Source organism: Mustelus asterias, chromosome 23 (genome assembly GCF_964213995.1).
Source record: "Mustelus asterias chromosome 23, sMusAst1.hap1.1, whole genome shotgun sequence".
In the NCBI taxonomy this organism is placed as follows: Eukaryota; Metazoa; Chordata; class Chondrichthyes; order Carcharhiniformes; family Triakidae; genus Mustelus; species Mustelus asterias.
This window is the reverse complement of record NC_135823.1, coordinates 26,197,289-26,220,760: the sequence shown is the minus strand read 5'-3', so window position 1 is coordinate 26,220,760 and position 23,472 is coordinate 26,197,289. Positions and strand designations below refer to the sequence as shown.

The following is a 23,472-nucleotide window of genomic DNA, read 5'->3' as shown; positions in this document are numbered from 1 at the left end:
TTTTTTTCTGTTTTTTTTCATGAGACTTCTAAAATAATTACTGAATCATATCTTGAGAAACCAATTATTGATTGCAACATTTACAGTCTTTTCAACATGTGGAGGTTGCATCCAAAGCTGAGTGTTTGACTCTCCAATACATAACTGCATTAACCAGCATATTTATTGTAACTATTTCCTATTCTCCTAAGGCTGCTTTGTTCCAATAGAACCATTCCACAGTTTACTGAAGTATTGTTTGCCCTTCCCTAACTATCTGAACTCTCTGGCATGTTTTGGAGTAATCAAGGAGCTTAAGGCTCCGAAAGCTTGTGGCTTTTGCTACCAAATAAACCTGTTGGACTTTAACCTGGTGTTGTTAAACTTCTTTCTATGTTTTGGAGTCCCCTTATGCCATTTGTCTGACAGAGATGAGACGAGAACTGAACAGTTGTTCTCTGATTTGTTTCTTTTCAATCTTAATTTGGGGAAAGTGCTAAACATTACTTGAGCCTCGCATCTCCCTTTGAAGGAGAGTTAAGATCTGTAGGCTCATAACATCCAGACGTTATCAACATTTACATCCTCATCTTACTCTTCTGTACATAACTTGCTAAAATGTTATTGTGTGCCAGCTAGTTTCATTGTAGGATTATATATGGTCAGTTCCTCTGATGACTTCTAAACAGATACAGCTAGGAAATGGAGGGAGTGGTAGGTAGAAGGCAGACATATGTAGTGCTGCATTCTGTAAATAAACTCATCAAGAAAAGGATTAGTGTCTATTTTCATTATTCACCACCTGGCTCAGACAATTTAACATGGTAGTAGAGAATGGTTGCCTAAAGGAGAAGATTTGGAGCGAAAAAAAAATTTCAGACAGAAGATTGTAATCTGAATTACTTCTGTGAAGAATGGCTGAAACCAAGTATAATTGTCAGGGATGATTGCCCAACGATGGTCTCTGAATCTGAACTCTGTGAGGAATGGAAAAGTACATGGACACAGGTTACGTCCTTACTGAAGAGAAAACAAGGTCTGGCCTTGGCATTGTCTCTTCCTAACAAAAAGTTAGAAGCAAAGTATTTTGTAAGCTAGCAGCATGTCAGTTGGATACCGAGTAACATTACATTTCTATTAAGCTTTATGGATAAAATTTAAAAGAAAGGTGATCTATTCCTTGTTCAGTGCTCGCATTAAAATTTTCAGATTGTGCTAAGGTATTGCACATGGATAGGCTCCCAGTCTTAGCGGGGGTTAGATTCTCAGAGAGAAAGAGAAGGATGATGCTTTAAAAACATTCCTGAGAAAGTAGTCATTTTCAGCAGTCTTGATGGCACAAAATAGGACATTCCACAGTGTTATAAAGGATGGAGAACTCAATGATACAGCCTTTTGTGGCAGGCATCAGTACAACAAAAGGAGGACAGAAAAAAGAAATGAGGATGAAGACATTTATGGCATCTCTAGAAGATGACAGGATTGGAGTAGTAACAATAAACAAACGAACCCATGGAATGCCTGGGGAATTGTTAATGGGTGTTTCAGATGTGATTCAAAATATCATTATGGAATAAATTGTCCAAAGCACAACAGCAGGATTCCTGAAGCGACACGTGATACAGAAAATTCTAAAGTTGAAAATCTGTTATTGCCGTCTTTGGTTTGGTATGTGGTAGTAATGGTCTTGGGCTTACGGATAATTCTGGAAGCAATACACGTTATGCTGACTATTTACAAGATAATCTCTACATGGTGCTGTCTCTCTCCGTGTTTAGTCATCAGGTGATCTTACTTCACTGATGATGCAGACAATATATTTACAGAATTAACACTACATCTCCCTCTAAATCTCTAACTCAGTAAATGCTATTTACATTAACGTACATCTCTCTACAAAGACTCTGCCTTCACTTCTGGTTTACAGCATTGTGGTGGTTTCTCCCAATCTCCCTGACCCCATTCGGATCTCTCTTTGAGGTTGCATTGGATAGGTTTCTGCGTGTTCTCGCTTGAACTATGTGGAGTGGCTTATGAGTCTTCAGAGACTATTGATTCTTTGTTCAGGTTGTCTTCCTGATCATAATGATAGTCCATTCAATTGGTGGTCGTCTTCTATGAAGGCCCTTCTATCTCTTCTCACTACCCCATTCTCTTTTTGAACCAGATAAGATCTTGGACTTTGTGTCTTTTCCAGTACTTGACCTTCTTTAGTCTGGTCTCTAATCCAGATTTGGTTTATCTGATAACTTGAGAACTCTATGGTGTTGAAGGTAATTTTTCTCTGATTTGCACGATGCGCATCTTTCTCCTCATTTTCTCTTTTAGGGATGATGTTAGCTTATTTGAAAAATAGGAAGTTGTGTGTGCAATTTCCTTCCCATTGGTGATTCTGAAGGAGTTAATCCATTCTGTAGTGGTGTGGAACAGTAGCTCAACAGTGCTAAGTTGAGATTGTCATTCTTTTTCAACAAACCTTTGATTCTTTCTTGGCCTCACTTGAGGGTAACTAGGTGAATTGGTTATGTGGACAAATCCATAGTCTTCTGTAAATTTCTTGGACCCTTCATTTGCAAACTGCAGACCATTCTGAAATTACAAGATCTGGAATACCAGGTGTGGCAAAAAGTTTGTTTAGTGCATTGATGATGGCTTCTGAGCTTGTTCCATGAAGATGTTTAACCTTATTCCATCTGAAAATCGACAGCTATGTGGAATGCTTTCTCCTTGAGCTCAAATAAATCAATTCCAAGATATTCCAATGGTCTGGGCGACAGTGATGATACTATCAAAGGTTCCTCCTCTTATTGATGGATTGCACAGATGATGTGGAGATGCCGGCGTTGGACTGGGGTAAACACAGGTTGCACAGATGAAGCAGGTCAAAATCATGTGCTCTGGTGATTTTGAAATCCTTTGCCACCAAACAGAATTTAATGCCCAGCACAACTGGTGTATTCTTTGAAGGATTTCAAGTCTGAGGACTCTTGTCTATAAAACTGAGATGTCCGCATTGTTCAAAGTACTGTTTTTGATTATTCTTCGGAACACATTCTCTGATTTTACACATTTTCCATCTGTTTTCTGTGCTTGACATATTTCATTTAGCTTCCATGTGGTTGCTGGTAAGAACTATGTTATGAATGAAATATATGATTTTACCTTCTCAGTATGATTTTTGTTCATAGTTCAGGCTCTCCAGCAGGAATGTGTGATAATGCATCTGCTGTTATTTGCCGTTTGCCCTGCACATATTCACTTGGTTCCTTCACCTGTTCTTCTGTCTGGTTTCCTCTAGGTTTTCCAATTCATCTCCTTTAAAGAGAAGTTATAAATCTGTGCAAACTTTCCAGCTAAACAATGAGCATTCTTGATTGTGAATTACATACAAGTTTTCTGTGATTTCTCTTCCCTTATATTGGAGTTTTACAGTCAACTGTCCCTTGACTTTCAGCTGAATATCTGCTGGATCATGGAGTTTTATGGTTGATGGCTGAAGTATCTCTAGTTTTAATCACTTTCCTGTCACTGCCAGAATTGAAACTCGTGCTTCATTGTTTAACTTGAAGTTTGTTTTATATCCTTTCACCATAATATCTGCACACCAATAATTTCCATTTGATCCCCGACTTCTTCCAAGAATGGTCCTTATTGTTTTTTTATCATCTTGAATGTCTTCAACTTCCTGGATGGTACATGATTTTGGCTGTTCCTGCATTAATTATTTCATCAAAAGCTGTTTGCTGCGGCAAACTGATTTAAAGTGGCCTCTCTTCTTGCAGGAATGACACTTCACATTATTGGTGTGGCACTTGCCGTGCCGGTGCAGCTTTTCCCACCATAATGAGAACACTAAATAATGGCAATTAGGGGTTGGGTGTGCTGCAATTTTTTCGTGCTGTAAACTGGACTCCTATCAGCTCACTTTCTCCACAAGCTTTTTTCTCACTTCAAATGAAACTGTTGTTTTGCTTTCTTTTCTCTCTCTGCCTCACTATTTGTACTGCTTTCGATAGGGTCAAGTCTTCTTTCGATTGCAAAATATCAGAGTATACAGACAATTCAATTTCTAGTTACTTCATCTTTCAGGGCTCCATATTCATAATCATCTACTAATCGATATAGCTCATTACTAAAGGAATCTATGCTCTCTGCTGGTCTTTGGATGCACCTATTAAATTTTGCTCGCTCTATAATGGTGTTTTTAATGACTTCTGCATTCAATGCCATGTCTTTGTTTATGTCCTGTCTGACCGTAACGTCATCTGCTCTACTTCTGATGGCGTATAGTAAGGTACTTATTTGCTCTTTGCTAGTCTTTTCTGCTAGTCCCGATGCTGTCCTGTACCTAATAAACCTCTGATGCAAGTTCTGCCACTTCTCGGCTTGATCCGGGAGCTCCACTTGGTCGAAGGAATCTGGTAGAGGTAGGACTTTTTCCATCTCTTCCTTTTTCTGTGCTTTGTCTGGAGTACAGTTGGAGATTTTCACGTGCTGTTCTTGGCCTGAAGTAGATTCCCTTGCTGTTTCTGCCAGTTACTGGACTCTTCACTTGTTGCTCCTTTCATCGTAGTTAACCATTGCTACCATCTGTTGTAGTTGTCTTTTGTCTGGTGTGTAGTCATCCTAATCCTAGACTTACAGAAAAAGTTGGACACAATACTGTTAGCAAATTTTATCTTATATTTAACACTATGCTAACTATTTACAAGATAGTCTCTGCATGATGCTCCATGTGGAACTCAGTCTCTCTATGCTCTGTTATCATGTGATCTTACATCACTGACGATGTAGATCGTAGACTTACATATTTAACATTAACCCTTTATACTATAGTAAATGATAATATTAATCAGTCTGAAGGAAGAAGCATCAATCTGCTAATGAGTGTCCTGGTCACAGATTAATTGGACTGTGTTGGATAGTGGTTGTACTTTGGTGTGTGGATTGGTTAAAATATTATTTAGATTCATTTGGCAGCAAGGATTGAGTAAATGTTAGGGAATTGGTACAGATTTAGTACTTAGTGAGATAACCTTTGCTGCTGACCATGAAAAAGGCACAAATGAACATGACAAAGCAATTATCTTTGGAATGTCGATAGATTTGTAATTTATCCCATTGGGATATTCTTTCATCCCTTTAACAAAACCTGTTATTCCTCATCAAAATGACATCATATGATTGAAGTTTGAGAAAAAAAACAAATAGTCATAAAGTTACATGGACAATTTGCTAACCCCTATTTGTCACAGATCCTACTAAAGGACACAGGGATGGTTAATGATGAATGCACAAAGCTTATTGAAGCGTTTGGTGGTGGTGGTGGTGGGGGGGGGGTGGTTCTAAAAACTAGAAGTTTCGGGGAAGTTTGAAGTTAAAGGAACTGCTGTTCAAACAGGATATTGGTCACTGAATCTAAAGACAGAGCTGGAAGTGCAGGCTGGGTGAAATTGGCTAGAGAAAAGCAATCGTAAGTTTGGTATCCTTATTTCTAACCTTTGGAAATTAGAGTATTTTATTGGTGACTGAGTACCTGCATATTTGTGTAGAACTTTGGATGTTGGGGCAATTCAAGACACAGGAAAACTGAAAGGAGAGTTGGAAACCTGGAGGTGGATCTGTCTAAAACAGTGGAGAGGAAGCCTTGTTTGAAAGGATAGTTGGAAAATTGGAGGTGGATCCTTAATGAAAACAGCTGAGGGAAGGCATTGTTTGAAAGAACATTTTAAAGCGTGCCTTTTTGAGGATGGAGTTCGGAAACACTCATCTGACAATCATGTGGGGAATTTGAGGAGATTTCCACAGGAACTCGATTGAGTGGCTTTCAAAGTGGGTGTTATCCTTGAAATCTGTGTACCTTTGTGAAGATACATGGGAGTGACGGCGTATTGTATGAAAGTCAAACTTTTCATTTTTAATAAATGCTTTTTTTCTTGTTGGGGGTCCTGTGACTCTGTTCCTCCAGGTTTCCTTAGAAAAGTAAAATGTCTTTTGAGCCAGGGTTCCATTCTGGGATGTTCCGGGAGTCCAGTAGTAACACCAACTGAGATTGGTTGACCTTCTAGTGTCAAAGAAATGTTAGAGAGAAAAGAGATCTCTAGGATTGCTATGATAATGGAGAAACAAAACATGGACCAAAAACAGAAAAATGCTGGAAAATCTCAGCAGGTCTGACAGTATCTGTGGGGAGAGAATAGAGCCAACATTTCAAGTCTATATGACCCTTTGTCAGAGCTGTCGAAAACATGGAATTGTACACAGAAATACTGGAATTTAAAAAGACTTGAGTTTTATATTTTAAAATGGACACAAACACCAATGGCTGAGAGTGTACAGTTAAGCCATTGACAGGAATGGCTGCAGGGGTGTTGCTCTAAGGGACAACAGAAACCCCTCCCGTGCTTCCAGACAAAGTACTTCTAAAAGCATTGAAGGACTGATTACTATCTCCGGTTAAGGCAAAGGAACTTAATGGCTATCCCATCTAAAAGACTATAATAATCTTACTGAGGCCAATCTTCTGTCACCATCATCTTTTATTTACTCAAAGTGCTATTCAGCAGCTACAGTATACAAGTCAGCCCTGAAGTCTTCCAGCTGCCGGCCTGACTGGAGCCAGTTGGTTTTAAACCCCCTGCTGCTCCTTCCCTAACGGGCAAGCCTCCACTCGCTTAATAGAGGAACTTGTGTTCGACGAGGCCCACAGGGAGATCTTTTGATGATCTCCCGTGGCCATATAACAAAGACCCTGGGTGTAATTGTTTTCCTGGACAGACTAATGGATTCCGGGTTGGAACACACAAGAAGAGGGTTAAAAGCTTGGCTGCATGGCTGCCTGTGGAGCTTCCTGTGTTTGTCTTCATAGTTTGTTTGTGTGTCTGCTGTGAGGAAAAGCAACTGGAAGTTTATCCACACAAAAAATGTGATACAGTAACTGAAGCAGGACACCTGCAAAAACAGCCATCTTTTGTAGGAATATATAAAACTTCCTCTCTGACTGTGGAAGTCAACCAGCCAGCAAAAAAGGACTGGAGCTGGAAAAAATGAATTGAGATATCTATACCAAGCTACAAACATCTGGATCAAAGAATCAACTACTCACCTGCAGAAGTCAACAATGCTGGAATCAATTCATAACAGCCTCACATGTCATCAGCTCCTCCTTGCAAATCAAGGACTGTTCCATATAACTTTTATTTATATTTACTTACTATTGGACTTGATTCTTAGTTCTAATCCATATGGATGAAGATTAATGTGCTTTACCACTTCTATACTTACCTTTTTAGCAGTTAATAAATTCACTATCTTAACTCAAAGTCTAATTAGTAAATTGGCTCCTTTTTAAACATAATCTTTGGGTCTGGAAAAGCTATCCAAGAGAAAGTGAACTTTGTTAGATTAAACCTTGTTACTACCAGCAGAGGGTGGGTTGACTGAAGATACTAGAGCCAGTCAGCTCCCCTCACCAGGTTTGTAACAATTTGGGGGTATCCCAGCCAGATGGTGACTAATTGAGGGATCATGCCCAGATTAGCAACTTTTGGGGAACCTAACCTGGGGCTGGTCATAACAAGATAAAATGGATCAACCAATTATTGGACTGCTTTCCAAATATAATGATCATTTGAAGAAATTGTTGGAGGTTCTAGAAGATTGATTTCTTGCATTATGATGGGTTTTATGAAATGTGGAAAATCATGTTCTTTAATTTGTTTTGTAGTTACGTATGTCATGAAATTTTTGTTTAAAGGAGAAAAGGGGACTCTGTTAATGGTATGTTAAATATATTGTTAAGATGTACAGGCAAAGAGCATTGTTTAATTACGTACCTGGAACACATAAATAAAGACTACTAGGACACGGGGGCTGGTTGATAGAAGACAGACATATGTAACGATACAACCTGTAAATAAACCTGTTATGAAGGAAAGGATTGGTATCTAATTTCATTCTTCACCATTTAGCTTGTGATCCATTTAACAATATAGTTAGGAAGGTTTCAAATTCAATCACCAGTCTCTGCTAAGTTAACTGATCTTAGACAAGTAATTGCCAAAGTACTACAGTTAGTTATAGTAGTACCCCTGCATTGAAAGAAAAATTAAGTCCTGATCAATATCTAACATCCCCTGATGGAAAGTGTGTATCTTTGGGAATGGTTGGGATAACTGTGGCATACTTGGCTGACAATGTTAAATTAAGGCCAGATGTGAAATATGACCATTTAAGTAGGATAGGGTAGGGCTGTCAACACTTGAGTTTGAAGTATGATCCCAGAGTCAGAGACAACAGCACTGAAACAAAGATCTGAGACCTCCATGCATCACTCCAACCATTTCATTTCCTGATCTGTTACGACCTTGTTGCAGGCTAGTTCCTAATAGGAGACCCATATATTTGGTAAATCAGGACCCTCCCCAGTTTACACAGTGACTTTTCAAATAGTAATTGTGATGAGTATAAAAACAAGCTAATTATATTTCTAACAACATAGCTAAGGAAGGAATTATAATTGCCTGCCAGTTTGCAATAATAAAGTTCAAGTGTCTGGGACTGATGTATTACTTTTCTCTCTGCTGGGATAACCTAAATGCTCTCTTAAAACTAATTGCGTTCCTACAAGACTAATTTACAGCCTGATGTTGCTATTTATTGTGCCTATTGCATAGTTAGAGGTAGAATAATCAAACAATAGGCTCATGTCCGGGCATGTGGATATGGTGCCCTATGTTTGCTAAGAATGTACAGCAAACGTTACATCCAATAGCAGTTCACAAGATCCACAAAAGTGTGGCCGCCCTGCGTCCTTAGAATTAATGTGGAGATGCCGGCGTTGGACTGGGATAAACACAGTAAGAAGTTTAACAACACCAGGTTAAAGTCCAACAGGTTTATTTGGTAGCAAAAGCCACACATGACTGACACATTGTCAGCCACATCAGGGGATGTTGTGTGGCTTTTGCTACCAAATAAACCTGTTGGACTTTAACCTGGTGTTGTTAAACTTCTTACTGTCCTTAGAATTATGCAGGTAGGAATATCAAACTGCTGGATAAGCAAAGACCATTCTGCCATCCTGATAAATGCATGATATAATGATAATGGCACTGTTGTTAAATCATGGCAATTAGGATTGCAATAAATCTGGCCTTCTATATTGAAGAATGCCTAATCGACACGTTCTCAATGTAAAAGTGTCTATGAATCATGGGGAATAATACATGGGAAAGAAATAGAAATTGAATATTTTTGGTATTCTTGTAACAGCCAGGTTCAAGTTAATTTTTCCTCATTGTGATTCACATTCACAAATATTTGCATTCAGTTTACTAATTGTTGCATTTTCTCTCTCTCACTTTCTCATCAAAGCATCTGAGCCTGTATTGTGAGGGTTAAGATTTCAAGGCCACATTATTCTATTTTCCAATTAGTTAGTTGTCAATAATGAATCAGTTCCATGAAATTAATTTTAAAGAAACAATATACTTAAGACAATATATAAAAAGGGCATCAATAGCTGGATTACTGTAATGAAGTCTGAATGTTTTAATGTAACAGTCAAAATAAAATGACGATGAAAACTCAGAAGAAATTATGTACTTTGGAAGGAGGAAAGGAGGCATAGGCTATTTTCTAAATGGGGAAATGCTTAGGAAATCAGAAACACAAAGGGAGTTGGGAGTCCTTGTTCAGGATTCTCTTAAGGTTAACGTGCAGGTTCAATCGGAATTACTTTGGAAGGAGGAAAGGAAAAATACTTTGGAAGTAATCGGCAGTTAGGAAGGCAAATGCAATGTTAGCGTTCATATCGAGAGGGCTAGAATGCAAGGGCAGGGATGTACTTCTGAGGCTCTATAAGGCTCTGGTCAGACCCCATTTGGAGTATTGTGAGCAGTTTTGGGCCCCGTATCTAAGGAAGGATGGACTGGCCTTGGAAAGGGTCCAGAGGAGGTTCACAAGAATGTTCCCTGGAATGAAGAGCTTGTCATATCAGGAACGGTTGAGGACTCTGGGTCTGTATTCACTGGAGTTTAGAAGGATGAGGGGGGATCTTACTGAAACTTACAGGATACTGCGAGGCCTGGATAGAGTGGACGTGGAGAGGATGTTTCCATTTGTAGGAAAAGCTAGAACCAGAAGGCACAACGGGACGATCCTTTAAAACAGAGATGAGGAGGAATTTCTTCAGCCAGAGAGTGGTGAATCTGTGGAACTCTTTGCCGCAGAAGGCTGTGGAGGCCAGGTCATTGAGTGTCTTTAAGACAGAGATAGATAGGTTCTTGATTAATAAGGGGATCAGGAGTTATGGGGAAAAGGCAGGAGAATGGGGATGAGAAAAATATCAGCCATGGTTGAAAGGCGGAGCAGACTCGATGGGCTGAGTGGCCTAATTCTGCTGATGTGTCTTATGGTCTTATTATCCTATTACATTCTTCAATGTAGGATCAATGATTGAAGATGCAAACATTTTAGAGTTGATATGCTGTTACAAAAATCTGATCTGTGTTTGGGACTTTTGGTTAAATGTTTGCAGAAGATTGATCAACAAAATTAAATACATTTGTTAAAAACATCAGCATAGAATGAATTATCTCAGTTTCCATGATAAAGAACTCTTCCCAGTTTATTTAATTGCTGATGGAGATAGCCACAGTTTAAAACTCCTGTAAGAAATTTCCATCTGACTCTCGAGCAAGTGAATGAAAACTCCCAAGAAGTTGACCAAACAATATAATCATTCAGCTCGCAGTCCCTACAGAACTGGACCAGTTGTGATTATGATCCTCCAGTTTTTTCAATTATTACTTTTATTTTGCTTCACTGAAAAACAATGCACTAAGGTGAAGAAACAAATTTGTGTTTTTTCTGTTTTCACGAAGAAAATAAGTTCACAGGCGAGAGTTAACAATCCACATGAAAGGGAAATGTTAGATCTGAACAGTTCATCGTTCTTTCTACAAAAACAAAGAAAAAACAAGCCCACATCAATATAAAAATATTACACCACTTATGGCTGTTTTATCTTAAATTCACGATTGCTGTTTTAGCTGCCCACCCATTTATGATGTATTACTCTTGATACTGGCTGGCTATGTAACAGTTTTTTGCATTGACTCATACATCCTGTTGCATTTCTCATTTCAGCCACTTGATGATACAAAGACATTTAATCCGACACTAAATTAATGCAGCATTTACTATTGGCTACAAGGCTGGGAGGGTTTTCTTTTACTGAAGATGAGCAAGAAGCAGTGGGAATCGTTGCAAGGAACATGTTTAATCTTGGTTCATAATCCTTTGTAATGCCTGTTTCAATTTACTTGTTATTAGGCACCGATAAAAGTGTTTCACCTCAGTAGGAGGAAACTTACATTCGTGTTTATTTGTTTGATTTTCATGTTAAACAAGGATTTGCTGTCATCGATAGGGAAAGCAGGAATAATTCAGAAGACAAATAACTGTCATCTGCTTTGTGCTCCCCTCCATCAATCAATATTGTAAAATGATTGTTGGAAATGGTGCAATTTGAAGAAAGCCAATGTACTCGCTGAGAGCAATATAATATTTTATGAATCTGCTCAAGTCATGGTTCCTTAATTGTTGCTGTGCCACCTGACATTAAAACCAGCAGAGCAACTAACCAAAGTCTTGAAGCAGATGGTATTGACTCTGTCTTTGGCACAGACATTGGGTCTGTCTCCCATGATGTATGCATTGCAGCTGGAACAGATTCTTTCCTCCTGTAAGAACATACACTTCATTCTGTGGTGAGAATTTATCTTGGCTTATAAATGAAAATTTGCTGCAGACTTTGCTACAGATGCCTAACGTAGTATGTTATGATGAACTGGTTATACCAGAGAGAGTTGTTAAAGAATTATTCAGGAAACCTCTGATTAAAAACTGCATTGGCACAGTCATCGGGATTATTCAGTGCAGTCACCTCTGGACCAATTCCAATCAGCTAACAATCCAAACAGACGGAACCAGTTTTTAGCCAATTTGACTTCTCACTCACAAATGCGTTCTTCTAACAGAGTTTTCCTGCATAATTCTTGAACAACTGTGCGTCTTTAACATAACCAATCTGCATTCGGCAATCATATTTACACAGCCTGTAACAGAGCGTGAGGCAAATTTTAATTTACGTACCAAGGGAAACCCTCACCACAGAGTGAAATGTATGTTTCTACAGGAAGGAAACATCTGAGCTGGCTGCAGTGCTCACATCATGGGAAATGCATTTGCCTCCGTTTACCTGTTTAACGGGTATTTTTCCTGTAATGCTCAAACTTATAACATTGAGATGGAGAACTCTAACTAAAATTGACCAGTGACTGTATAAAACTGTTGCATTACAATATATTTTCATCTTTTTCTTTTTGCTGATTCACCAGCTCCAAGCGCTCCTAGTTATATCACATTTTCAGAAGTTACCACCACTACCTTGAAAGTGTTCTGGGGAGAGCCAGCGATGCCTAATGGAGTTCTCGAGGGATACAGATTGGTTTATGAGCCACTGGAATCAGTACAAGGTATTACATTTACTATAAAAGTTGGATAGAGTGTTCAATAGAAGAACCTGTTTCTCTGCTGTGTAGGAATCTACTTGATCATTTTTTCCCAAAAGAAACAAGGCCATGTGCTCGAGCGGGCACATGACCCGACATCATTGCGCACTAGCACAATATTTCGGTCAGCGTGCACACATGAGAGTTGGAAGTAAGCCCACCAACAATCATGCAGGCAACTTATCCCATTGAGGGGCCGATTGAACACAGTTGTATGTGGCCCATCTGCCTTTATGTTTGGCAAGCGGGCCAATTGGTCAGGTGGCCTTTACATTTTAGCTGCAACCTGGATCCAGGGCTGGATGAAATGTCAGGGCTGAAATAAAATTAACAGATGTATCTAGGGACTGAGGTCTGTGCATGATTGTGCTGCCTAGATACTCATTTTAACATCAATATTTTTCACAGGTCAGCAGTTGACCTGTGACAACTCTGCAGAGCTGTCCCCCTGAAGAGGGAACGCATTAGAAACGTCAGCCGGCACTCTCCATCTTCTTGGTGCCTGCCCTCTTACCGCCTTCACCGACATCCCTCAGCCTTTCACAGAGCACATTTCACACTGGATGGTCATTCATTGGCCGGCCAACATGAAACTGCGCTCCAGAGCCAACTGCAACCAGGAACGCATTTCACATTGGCTTCTCAGGCCCAATGAGAAAAATCCAGACCTGAGTGTAATTTTAACTTTATACAATAATGTAAAACAGATATTAGCGAATTAACAGCCCATTTTATGTATTTCCCAACCGGAACCTCTATGTGTTGAACGGCACAGTGGTTAACACTGCTGCCTCACGGTGCTAGGGACCCGGGTTCAATTCCCGGCTTGGGTCTCCTCCTGTGCAGAGTTTGCGCATTCTCCCCATGTCTGCGTGGGTTTCCTCCTACAGTCCAAAGATGTGCGAATTAGGTGCATTGACCGTGCTAAATTGACCATTAGTGTCAAGATCATTATCACGGTAAATGGGTGTGGTTACAGGGATAGGGTCTGGGTGTGATTGTTGTTGGTCAGGCACAATGGGCTGAATGGCCTCCTTTTATGGGTGGCACAGTGATTAGCACTGTTGCCTCACAGTGTCAGGGACCTGGGTTCGATTCCCTGCTCAGGTCACTATCTGTGTGGAGTTTGCATATTCTCCCCCGTGTCTGCGTGGGTTTTCTCCGGGTGCTCCGGTTTCCTCTCTCAGTCTAAAGGTGTGCGGGTTAGGTTAATTGGCCGTACTAAATTACCCCTTAGTATCCCAGGATGAGTAGGTTAGAGGGATTAGCAGGAAAAATATGTGAAGTTACAGGGATAGGGCCTGGGTGGGATTGTTGTTAGTGCAGACTCGATGGGCCGAATGGCCTCCTTCTGTACTGTAGGGGTTCTGTCTCCCCATCTATTTCCGTTGGCTTGTTTTACATTTATGAACAGAATTTAAATTACCCCCAGTGAGTTTCTAATTCATCTTTCATGAGGCAATGCAGCCCTAAGCATCAAACTCAAATTGGCCTGTTGCCAAATTGTTTCATTTTTCTTTGGTTCTGACATATGACATTGTATACCAATTTTGGTACTTTTTTGATTCATTTATTTTCTATATTTTAGGTGTGAGTAAAGTGGTGACAGTTGATCTTCGAGGCAACAATCAACGCTGGTTGAAGGTTCGGGACTTGTTTAAGGGGGTCCCTTATTGTTTTCATGTCCAAGCCAAAACCTACACTTTTGGGCCTGAGATAAAGGCTAATGTTACACCGGGACCTGAGGAAGGTAAGGCTCACAAATTGTGTTAAATCTGGATGTCGTGTTACTAGATTAACTCAAGTCCTGATATGTTTGTTGAGGAGGTGGATGCAGGGTGTCTCAGGGATGCAGATATCCTAGCAATATTGGAGCAGGACTTCATTATAATTGTCTTCCATTTCCTGCCTGTCAGCCAATCTGATGAGCAGCCTAGCCAGCAACCAGGCAGGAATGTCGCTGGCAAGAGGCAACTGCTGTGAAGGTTCACCACAATCAGAGGACTTGGAGGGGGGTGTGGGTGTGGCTAGTGGGGGTTTGACGATCGTGGGGCTAGAGGTTTATGTTGTCAGTCTATTGTGACGCAGGCCAGTGATCTGGAGTTGGGTCGGCGATTAGGTGATCATGGGGTAGGCTTGTGTTTGAGGGAGACATCAAGCAATGCAGGGCAGGCCAGAAATCAGGAATTAGTTGGAGCTGAGACGGTAGTCAGTCGCTTGTGGCAGTAAGGATAGACACAAATGGGAAAAAAGGAGTTCAAAGGTTTGCTTGAGGAGCAGTTCTGGCCCACAGAGTGCTCTAAAAAGCCCATACCTGCTGGAGCCAGCTGCTCTTGGTTCCATTTCGCTGCTAGGCTTCTTCAGCTCTGGCAATTGTTTCACTCAAGCTCCAAACTGCACTGTTGGAACCTGATTTAAATATTACCAGCAAGTGTTCCACTTCCACGACAGGAGACTCGCACACTACATAATCTGCCATCATTTAAATGGTGGGTACTTGCTGGGGATGGATTTCTTGATTATAACATTTTAAACCCCTTAGCCCAACCATCTCCTGCTTTTTCTGGGAGTGGTTTAAAAAATGAGCGTTTTCATTCACCAAAAGTAATCAGTAGCAACAAGATCAATCACAAAAATATCATTGTGTAACAATTGCAATTAAAACAATATTTGTTTGGACAAATTATGCCATAGCATTTCATCTTCCCGAGTGCTGCTTGCATCTCTTTTACACCAACTATCAATCAATGTTAGGGATGGTAGTAAATTGCTTTATTATCGTTATTCTTTGTGAATGTGAGTTTCAAATAAGGTTGCTAACTCTGCTCATATGTGTTCCTGGAGGTTTGATCACATGACATCGGATCATGTACCATTTATAAAAATTTATGTTTTTTTTCTATTAATTCATGGAATGTAGGTATCAGTGACTGGGCCAGCATTTATTACCCATCCTTAATTGTCCTTGAAGTGAGTGGCTTGCCATTTAAGAGTCAACCACATTGCTATAGGTTTGGAGTCACAAAAAGGCTAGACTTGTTAAGGATGGCAGATTTCCTTCCCTAAAGGACATTACTGAACCAGATGGGTTTTTAACGACAATCGATAATGGTTTCGTGATCATCATTAGACTTTTAATTCCAGATTTTTATTGAATTCAAATTTCACCATCGCTGTGGTGAGAATCGAACCTGGGTCCACACAGCATTAATGGATTACTAGTACAGCGACAATACCACTACAGCACTGTCTCCCTGTTATAGCAGTTAGGCCCTCTGTAGTTGACTGCTTGTCAATTATGTGGGAGTTCTGAAAATCGGGAGACCACCAACAAGCAACAGAAGAAAGGATACAGGAGCAAGCAGCGGGAGAAAGGTGGTGGGTGAGAAAGACTAGTGGACCCATTTAAAGATCTTATTCCATTGCAGCTGGTATTAACCCAGCAGTGGGCAGGGATCTCACCATGCAGGGAGCATTACAGGCAAATCTGTGCTTGGTGTGGCGGGGGGGGTTCCCTTGTTCAAAGGCACTCAGTGCCTGATCGAGGAACCCGGCACCGGGAAGGGGGGGGTTGGCTCGGAGCTACCCTTGTTCTTGCTGCTAAATCCTACCCTTATCTGTGACATCCTCCTGCCATCACTCGCCTGTGGTCAACATCAATACTAGGCCTCAGGTGGGTGTTGTACCGGGATTTGCCTGTGCCTCCCTGATTCTACTGCCTCTGATTGGCAGCTCTTAACAGGCAGAATATCAACTCTGGGGTCCTTGTTCCCTGGGAAGGCACCCTGCTACCCAGTTAAGTGCCTGAATGGCACTTAAAGTGGCAGGCCTTCCCCAAAGGAGGTGACATGGGGCATCTGCCAGCTCTCCAGCTGGCTGGTGACAGCGCTGTCTCCTTCATTAAATCCAGCCTATTGTAACTGAAAGCAATTGATTTCAGATTCAGCAAACCAGATAATCATTCACTTCAGCATCAATGGCTGCAATCCAAAGGGAGCCTTTAGTGTGAAACTAGTAATTATGCATAAATTACTGTACTTGACCAGAGTGTTCCATAGTAATCCTGAAATCCCAATTGCATTCTGTGCATTCATTAGATCTCTCCACTTTAAGCACCAACATAAATGTCCATTCAATTCAAACTCATTGTGCATTTTCTGCAAATTGATGATCAGTTAATTGACAAAATGATTATAATGTTTGTCAGTTACTTTGGAAAATATTGTTTCAGTAAATGCAGGTGTTAAGATGAGGTTTAAATCATTTATCTCATTTTCCATTCATTTTGTTATTTCACTGATATCCACCAAATGCATCGGATCCAACTTTCCCAGCCGCATGGTTGTGGACTGCGGGTGAACGGGGAAATAAGGGATGCCACATTGGAACGTCGCCTCAACACAGTCCCACCACTGAGGACTTTTCCCGAGGATGTGCTGGGATTAGGATCGGCTGTCTGCTCCATAGAAGCGGATAACGAGTTAACATTAATTAATAAAAGCAAATTACTGCGGATGCTGGTATCTGAAACCAATAGAGAAAATGCTGGAAAATCTCAGCAGGTCTGGCAGCATCTGTAAAGGGAGAAAAGAGCTGACATTTCAAGTCCAAATGACCCTTTGTCAAAGCTAAAAGGCATAGACTCCGAGTTAACATTGTCAGGCTGCAGTTAAGGGCAACTGAGAGGTCTCAGCATAATTTTGCCATTGGTAGAGTGTCCTCCCATCATGTTTAGAGGCTGACAGCTCAGTGGAGGTAGCTTTTCTGCAGTGATCTGGGGGCTTGAAGCTCCATGCACCATTAACAAGGCCATGGGGAGAAAAAGTCGCTTGGCAAATCATCCAGAGAGGCTATCCCTGTGCTCCAAGGTGTTTTACCAGCTTCAGTTCTCTTGATTTTATTCTTGATATCCACATGTCCAAGGACATTTCCATGTTGAGATGCCCACCCAGTCCCCAATCTGGGTCAAAAGTGTTCACTTCTGGTTGGGCTGCTGTGGCTCCAGAGCTGTTAGCCCTCTGTTTGGGCTGGCAGCATCCTAAGCCCAAATGTGGAGGAGGCCACTTAGGGGATCGTCTCTGGCATGGTTACGCCATTGAGTGCATTGCTGATTGGTGCAGCCTCAAGATCCCCATTGGACCCAACCCATGGGAAGCTCAGTCCATGCACTCTTAAGCAAAGGGGCATCATTGTGTTGATGTGCCTGTTCTCTCGAGCAAGTCTATAATGTCTGGCAAATTTACAATGCAAAATAACCAAAGAAAATGCATTTTGGGATTTTTAAAAAAAGATTTAACAGTTCCATCCACATCATTGAGCTTTTAGCTGACAATACAAGTTATCAATCTTTCAGAAATGGTAATTATTTTGAAATTAGATGAACTGCATAAGTGGAAAATGGTCAAAGCTGTGCTGGGTTGTGAGCAGTTTTGGAAATCAAATAATATTTTCCTAGCTTTATGATGGATAGGGCTTTATTCTTTGCCTGCTCCCTCCCCTTTCCCTCCTAAATGTGTTGATTCCTTGATGGGCCTTAGTTTCACAGGTGCCTGGCCATTGCCTGGTAGCTTATTCAAACATTGCAATTCCTGCCACTGAACAGGAGTCAGCATCCATATATGCAATTAATGCATGCGCAGTTTCTTCTGCCACTGACATTATTGTTGTGCACCTTTTGTTTGCTTCCCATGTTGTCCACCTCCCTTTGTTATTCCTTCCCACTCCTCACCGGTCACTTCTGCATCTTGCCCCCTCCCACTCCCTTCCACTTCCTACTGCCACCAACTGCCTTCCATTTCCTGGTCCCTCCCAATTGTTGAAGCTCCATTTTGCTTCCTGTTCCCTCACCTGCTGCCCCTACCAATTCCCCATCCTTCCGCTCCTTGCTCATCGCTTCCTCCCTCTCAAACGGCAAGTGGGAGGTTGTGAAGGAGGGAGGAGCAACGAGCAGGAAGAAACAAGAACAGTGTTGCATGTTCTTTGCTGTCTTCGTTGGATCTACATGCCATCTTTGGTGCAAGCAACTATTTGGGACATAGCTGTCTGTAACGTCACAGGCACTGCAACTGCTTGTGCAGCGAGTGCGCCCTCTGCAGTTGTGGCATCAGAAAACAGCCTTACCCAAGTGGGTATATATATATATATATATATGTATTAATCTTGTCGGAGTGTTAACAGACTATTCCACCAAAAGGGGTTTCATAGCCAATCACTGCGTGGACATTGTGATATGAAATCTGAAAGAATTCTTAGTAGCTTGAAAGTACAGTAATCATTTCTGAGTGGGCTGACAAAAATTAAGAGCAGTAAAATATTTTCCTCCTTTATCATCTCTTTGATATAGTTTATAAATTCTGTTCGTATCCCTCATCCAACTCTAAAATTTGCACAAAAGCAGTCAAGCTTATTTTCTCCCTGAATGTTCATTTTCATTATATTTTATTTGTAAAGAATTCCATTGCATATGTGTTAGCATGTCATCGGCTACTTATTGGAACAGGTGAGAGAACACGCTTGTGACTATGTTACATCCAGCACGCAGAGGAAACCGTCATCTCGGATGAATTTCAGATATCAACATTGTCGGGGAGGGCAGTAGCAAAGGCCAGGCACTTCACCAAAACAAAAAGGAAAAGAGAGTTAGCTTCCACTCAGTTAACTGTTAACTCTTAGCAAATGGAATGACATTGACAGAACCCTGAGCGGAGGTTGCCTCCTAATCGAGGCATGTCCTTGCATGGAAGGAATTAATTAGTGGGATTGAGGAAGGCAGAGAGAAACCATGCTTTATTTTAAGATCTGTGTTTCCAACAGCGTTGAAGGATGCTCTTTCACTTTGTGGAATGTAAAATTGGGCATCTAATAAAGTTCACTAATGCATGGTAGATCAGTAACATCACACAATAATTCTCTAGTCCAGCCGCATGTGATCCTAGTCTCAACAGTATATTTAACAGAAGAGCCTTGAACGTGGGTTCACAGGAAATCTAATGAGGATGGTTTGTGCTGTGACTAGCAGTTTCCTCGGACTCCTCAGTAGCAACATTGTCATGACAATTTCTGATTCAGTCAATAACTAGCCATTCCTAAGTGTGCTCAGGACTACTTCAACCTGTTCAGAGCAGTTCAGAGGCTATGACACCATGGTGTTAGGTGTGCGTGGAAATGGAGTAATGTTGGTCTCGTTGAAATTGTCACCATTTCCAGATTTTTGAAAAATCATCCAACACATTACACCATAAGATCATAACATATAGGAACAGAATTAGGCCACTCGGCCCATCGAGTTTACTCTGCCATTCAATCATGGCTGATTAAATACAAATGATCAGATAGAGAGTCCTTTAATTAACAGCAGTCTTCATACAATTGGAAATTGTCATGGATCAATAATATAGGTGTTATTGGTAGTTTATAATTACTTATTTCAGTTACACAAATGTTGACCAAACTTCAGTGACACATTTTGTCTAATAAGGGCCTGCATTTTCCTCACTGTCCAGTCCATCACTGAAATAATGGCAGAGACTCACTTCCATCAACCCGGGGCACACTACCAAGAAATAGTACAATGTTCCTCGGTGCACTTTTCTTTAATATTCATGGAGAGCTATTTGGGAGTCTGCTTCTGAAAAGGCAGGGATAAAAATCTGGTGCTGGTGAAGCTTCAAGCTGGCTGCAATATTTTAAATGGACAACTCAACCGTTGACTGAGTGTTAGCATTTGTATTGTTGGGCTGAGAGGAAAGAAAAGATATCAGAAGCTACGGCATTGGGATACTGAGCTACCCTTCCCTACCTTCCCACAAATGTTCACACCTCTCTGTTCTCCAAAGTAAGGGGGAAGGCATTCTCCACCCCAGAGAAGCAGGAGGCTTGGACTGAAGAGCCATACAAATAGAGGCATAGTGGGAAGAAGCAGTCACAAAGCACACACAAATGTTGGATGCACTTTTATCCCTGTCCAGCTGGATGGGGTTATGTGGGGATGTTAAAATGGGGGCCGGGCTTTACCCACTGAGTTCCCACCACATATCTTATTTTTTGGGAATACCATGGGTGCTCATTGTAGGAAAGCGGGAACCTCATTATAATGGAAATATAGGGGTCTAATGACATCAATAGTATCGCAACACCATTTTAACTGGAGTCATAGGAGAAACATGTGTATTTCTTTCAGCCCCATTTGGGCTGAGAGCAGATCAGCAGATCAGCCATGATCTTGTTGAATGGCGGGGCAGGCTCGAAGGGCCAGATGGCCTACTCCTGCTCCTATTTCTTATGTTCTTATGTTCATAGGGAAACTTGGGGCCTGCCTGACCCAAGTTTCTCTCTATCTTCCCCTGCCACAATTCTACCCTCACCCCACCACAGCAAATGGCAATAATTCTTAAGACCCTGGCAGGGTTGAACTGCAATGCTTCCTCAGGTCTCCATTCGCATCAGGAACAGAGGGCTTTAATGAAAAGAATTGTGACAGCCACCTGAAAACTAGTTGCAGAATAGTAATAACAGTCAAAGGTAAGCCTTCATGGTGCATCATCGGACACTCCTGCCCAAAACAGGTGATTATCAATAGTGTAATCTCTGATTCATTTGAGACAGTGGGTGGAATTTTCCGGCCACGCTCGCCCTGAAACTGGAAAATCTCGCCCGAGATCAACAGACCTTTCCATGCTCTGCTCCTTGCCAGCTACGATTCCCGTGATGGTTTGAACCATTTGCCCCAGTGAGTTGCAGAGAATTGTGTGCATGTGTGTTGGCTAACATTTATTTTATTTCACCGTATAATCTTGTAGTCTATTGAATTTATAAAAACTCAGTATTTGAGTGTGAGTTGCCTTTGTTCTTTTATTGGAATAAGTTCTTTACATTTTGCACAGGTTCCCCCGGCCCCCCGCTAAACCCCTCGATCAGTGAAACAGGATCTACTCTCACCATTCATTGGACACAGGGTTTGCTTGGAGCTGGACCATTAAAAGGCTACGTAATTGAGGCACGACCCTCGGGTGAGCACAGCCGACTTCAAGCGGAATTCTCTTAAATACTGACTGTGTCGCACTAACTCCCCTGAATTCAAGTAAAATGTATTAAATGAGAACATCCCTGTTAGAGAATTCCTTTGTAGATGTTGCTTTTTTTACTTTAAATTTCCTGTTAGAAAGAATGTACAACACTGACCCCTACCCTGAGAATGTAAGTTTCAGAACAAGTGGAGGTTGAATCCATATTCTCAACCCTTTTAGCACACCTAAAAGGTAGGATATTTAAGAAAATAAACCTGTGACAGAGTAAATCTTGAAGATATTTTCTTAAATGAAAATAAAACATTTATGTGGCACCTTTAGAAAAAAGTCCCAAAGAAAATGGATTCCAAACCAAAGGAGATGTTAAGAAAGGGGGCCAAAGCTTGGTTAAGGAAGTGAGTCTTAAAGAGGGAGAGCAAGGTTTTATGGCAGAGGGTTTAGGGGAGAAAATCCCTAAGCATGGAGTTTAAATAGATAAAGGAATAGCTGCTAATGGAAAGATGAAGGAACAGGAGAGCAGAGTCAGAGCAACAGAGTGTTCAGGAGATGCAGAATTGGAAGGTATTGCAAAGATAGGGAGAGATGTAACATGGGGATGAGAATGCTAAATCTGAGGCATGGGGGACTGAGAGCCAGTGATGGTCAGTGAAGATAGGGGTAATGGACGAACAGGACTTGAAGTAGGATAGGTAATGGGCAACGCCGTTTTGGTGAACTAAAGTTAATAGAGAGTGGAGGATGGGAAACCAGACAGTTGGAATGGTCCTCCCTGGAAGTGACCAAGACAGTGAGTTTGAGCAAGAAATGGGCAGAGGTGGAGTAACGATGAATAATGTTGTAGAAGTAGATGCTCCTTAAGAAACGACATGGGTTCAAAGCTCAGCGTGGGGTTGAATAGGATGTAAAAAATTGAATCAACAGGTGACAGTAGTTGGGGGGCTGGGACAGAGTTGGCTGTAAAGATAAAGGAGTTGTTGGCAAGAAATAAAGACAATGGGTGGGATTTTGTGGCTTTTCCTGCAGAGGTGACTGCCAGCCATGGGTTCTCCAGCAGCGGAGGTACGAACAATAAGAAACCCCATTGTCAGCCTCAGGACTGGAAGATCCCGCCGTTGGCCAACGGCAGGCGGCCTCCACCCAAGGTTCTGAGACTTAATGTAGAAAATTTGGTCGTGTTGGTAAAATTTGGTGGCAATGTGAAAATGTCAGAAAAGCAGTCTTAGCAGGGCAGAAGCAATGGAGAGGTTGAATTTGCATAAGTGCAGAAGCTGATCCCCTGACCATAGATGTGATCACCAAGATGCAACTTGTAGATGAGGAAGAAGAAGGGGAGCAAGGTTAACTCCATGGGAAAACTGTGGTGGAGGTGGAAGACAAAACCATTGCTGAAAATGCTGCGATTCTAATCAAATCGGTAAGGGCTAAACCAAGCAAAGACAGTCTCCTCTTCCCCCAAAAAACATTAATGATAAGATTGTATCAAAATGAAGCTAAAATAAGGAGGAGGAATATGTTTAAAAATCATTGCTAATGTTCGCTAGCTGAACTGAAATTCTTGACGATTATTTTGCTCTGTCGTATCTGCTTTTTAATGTTTGGTTACTTTGCCTATGCCTTTTTAGATGAAGGATTGTGGGATACATTTGTGAAGGATATCCCTAGTGATGTAACAGCCCATGTGCTTAGCCGGGATCAACTGAAGCAAGGAGTGAGCTATGAGTTTCGGATTATCGCAGTCAATCAATTTGGATATGGGGAACCAAGCACACCATCCACTGTGAGATCAGGTAATTAACTGTTTGTTCTGCTGACTACTTAGCCCAACTAATTGCTCATCGTGGGGGAATAGGTTAACAAAGAGTGAATTCCCTAGAATGTTCTTGTCCCCT

General features: G+C 41.3%; 1 protein-coding gene across 1 annotated transcript in view; it reads left to right on the top strand.

The window, feature by feature from the left end:
* sdk1a (sidekick cell adhesion molecule 1a) overlaps positions 1–23,472 on the top strand; it is an 839,938-nt gene that overhangs the window by 795,940 nt on the left and 20,526 nt on the right. The window contains exons 38-41 of the mRNA XM_078240149.1: positions 12,384–12,521; positions 14,146–14,307; positions 21,440–21,565; positions 23,206–23,370. Of these exons, the coding sequence (XP_078096275.1) occupies positions 12,384–12,521; positions 14,146–14,307; positions 21,440–21,565; positions 23,206–23,370 (591 nt within the window). The remainder of the gene's footprint in view (positions 1–12,383; positions 12,522–14,145; positions 14,308–21,439; positions 21,566–23,205; positions 23,371–23,472) is intronic.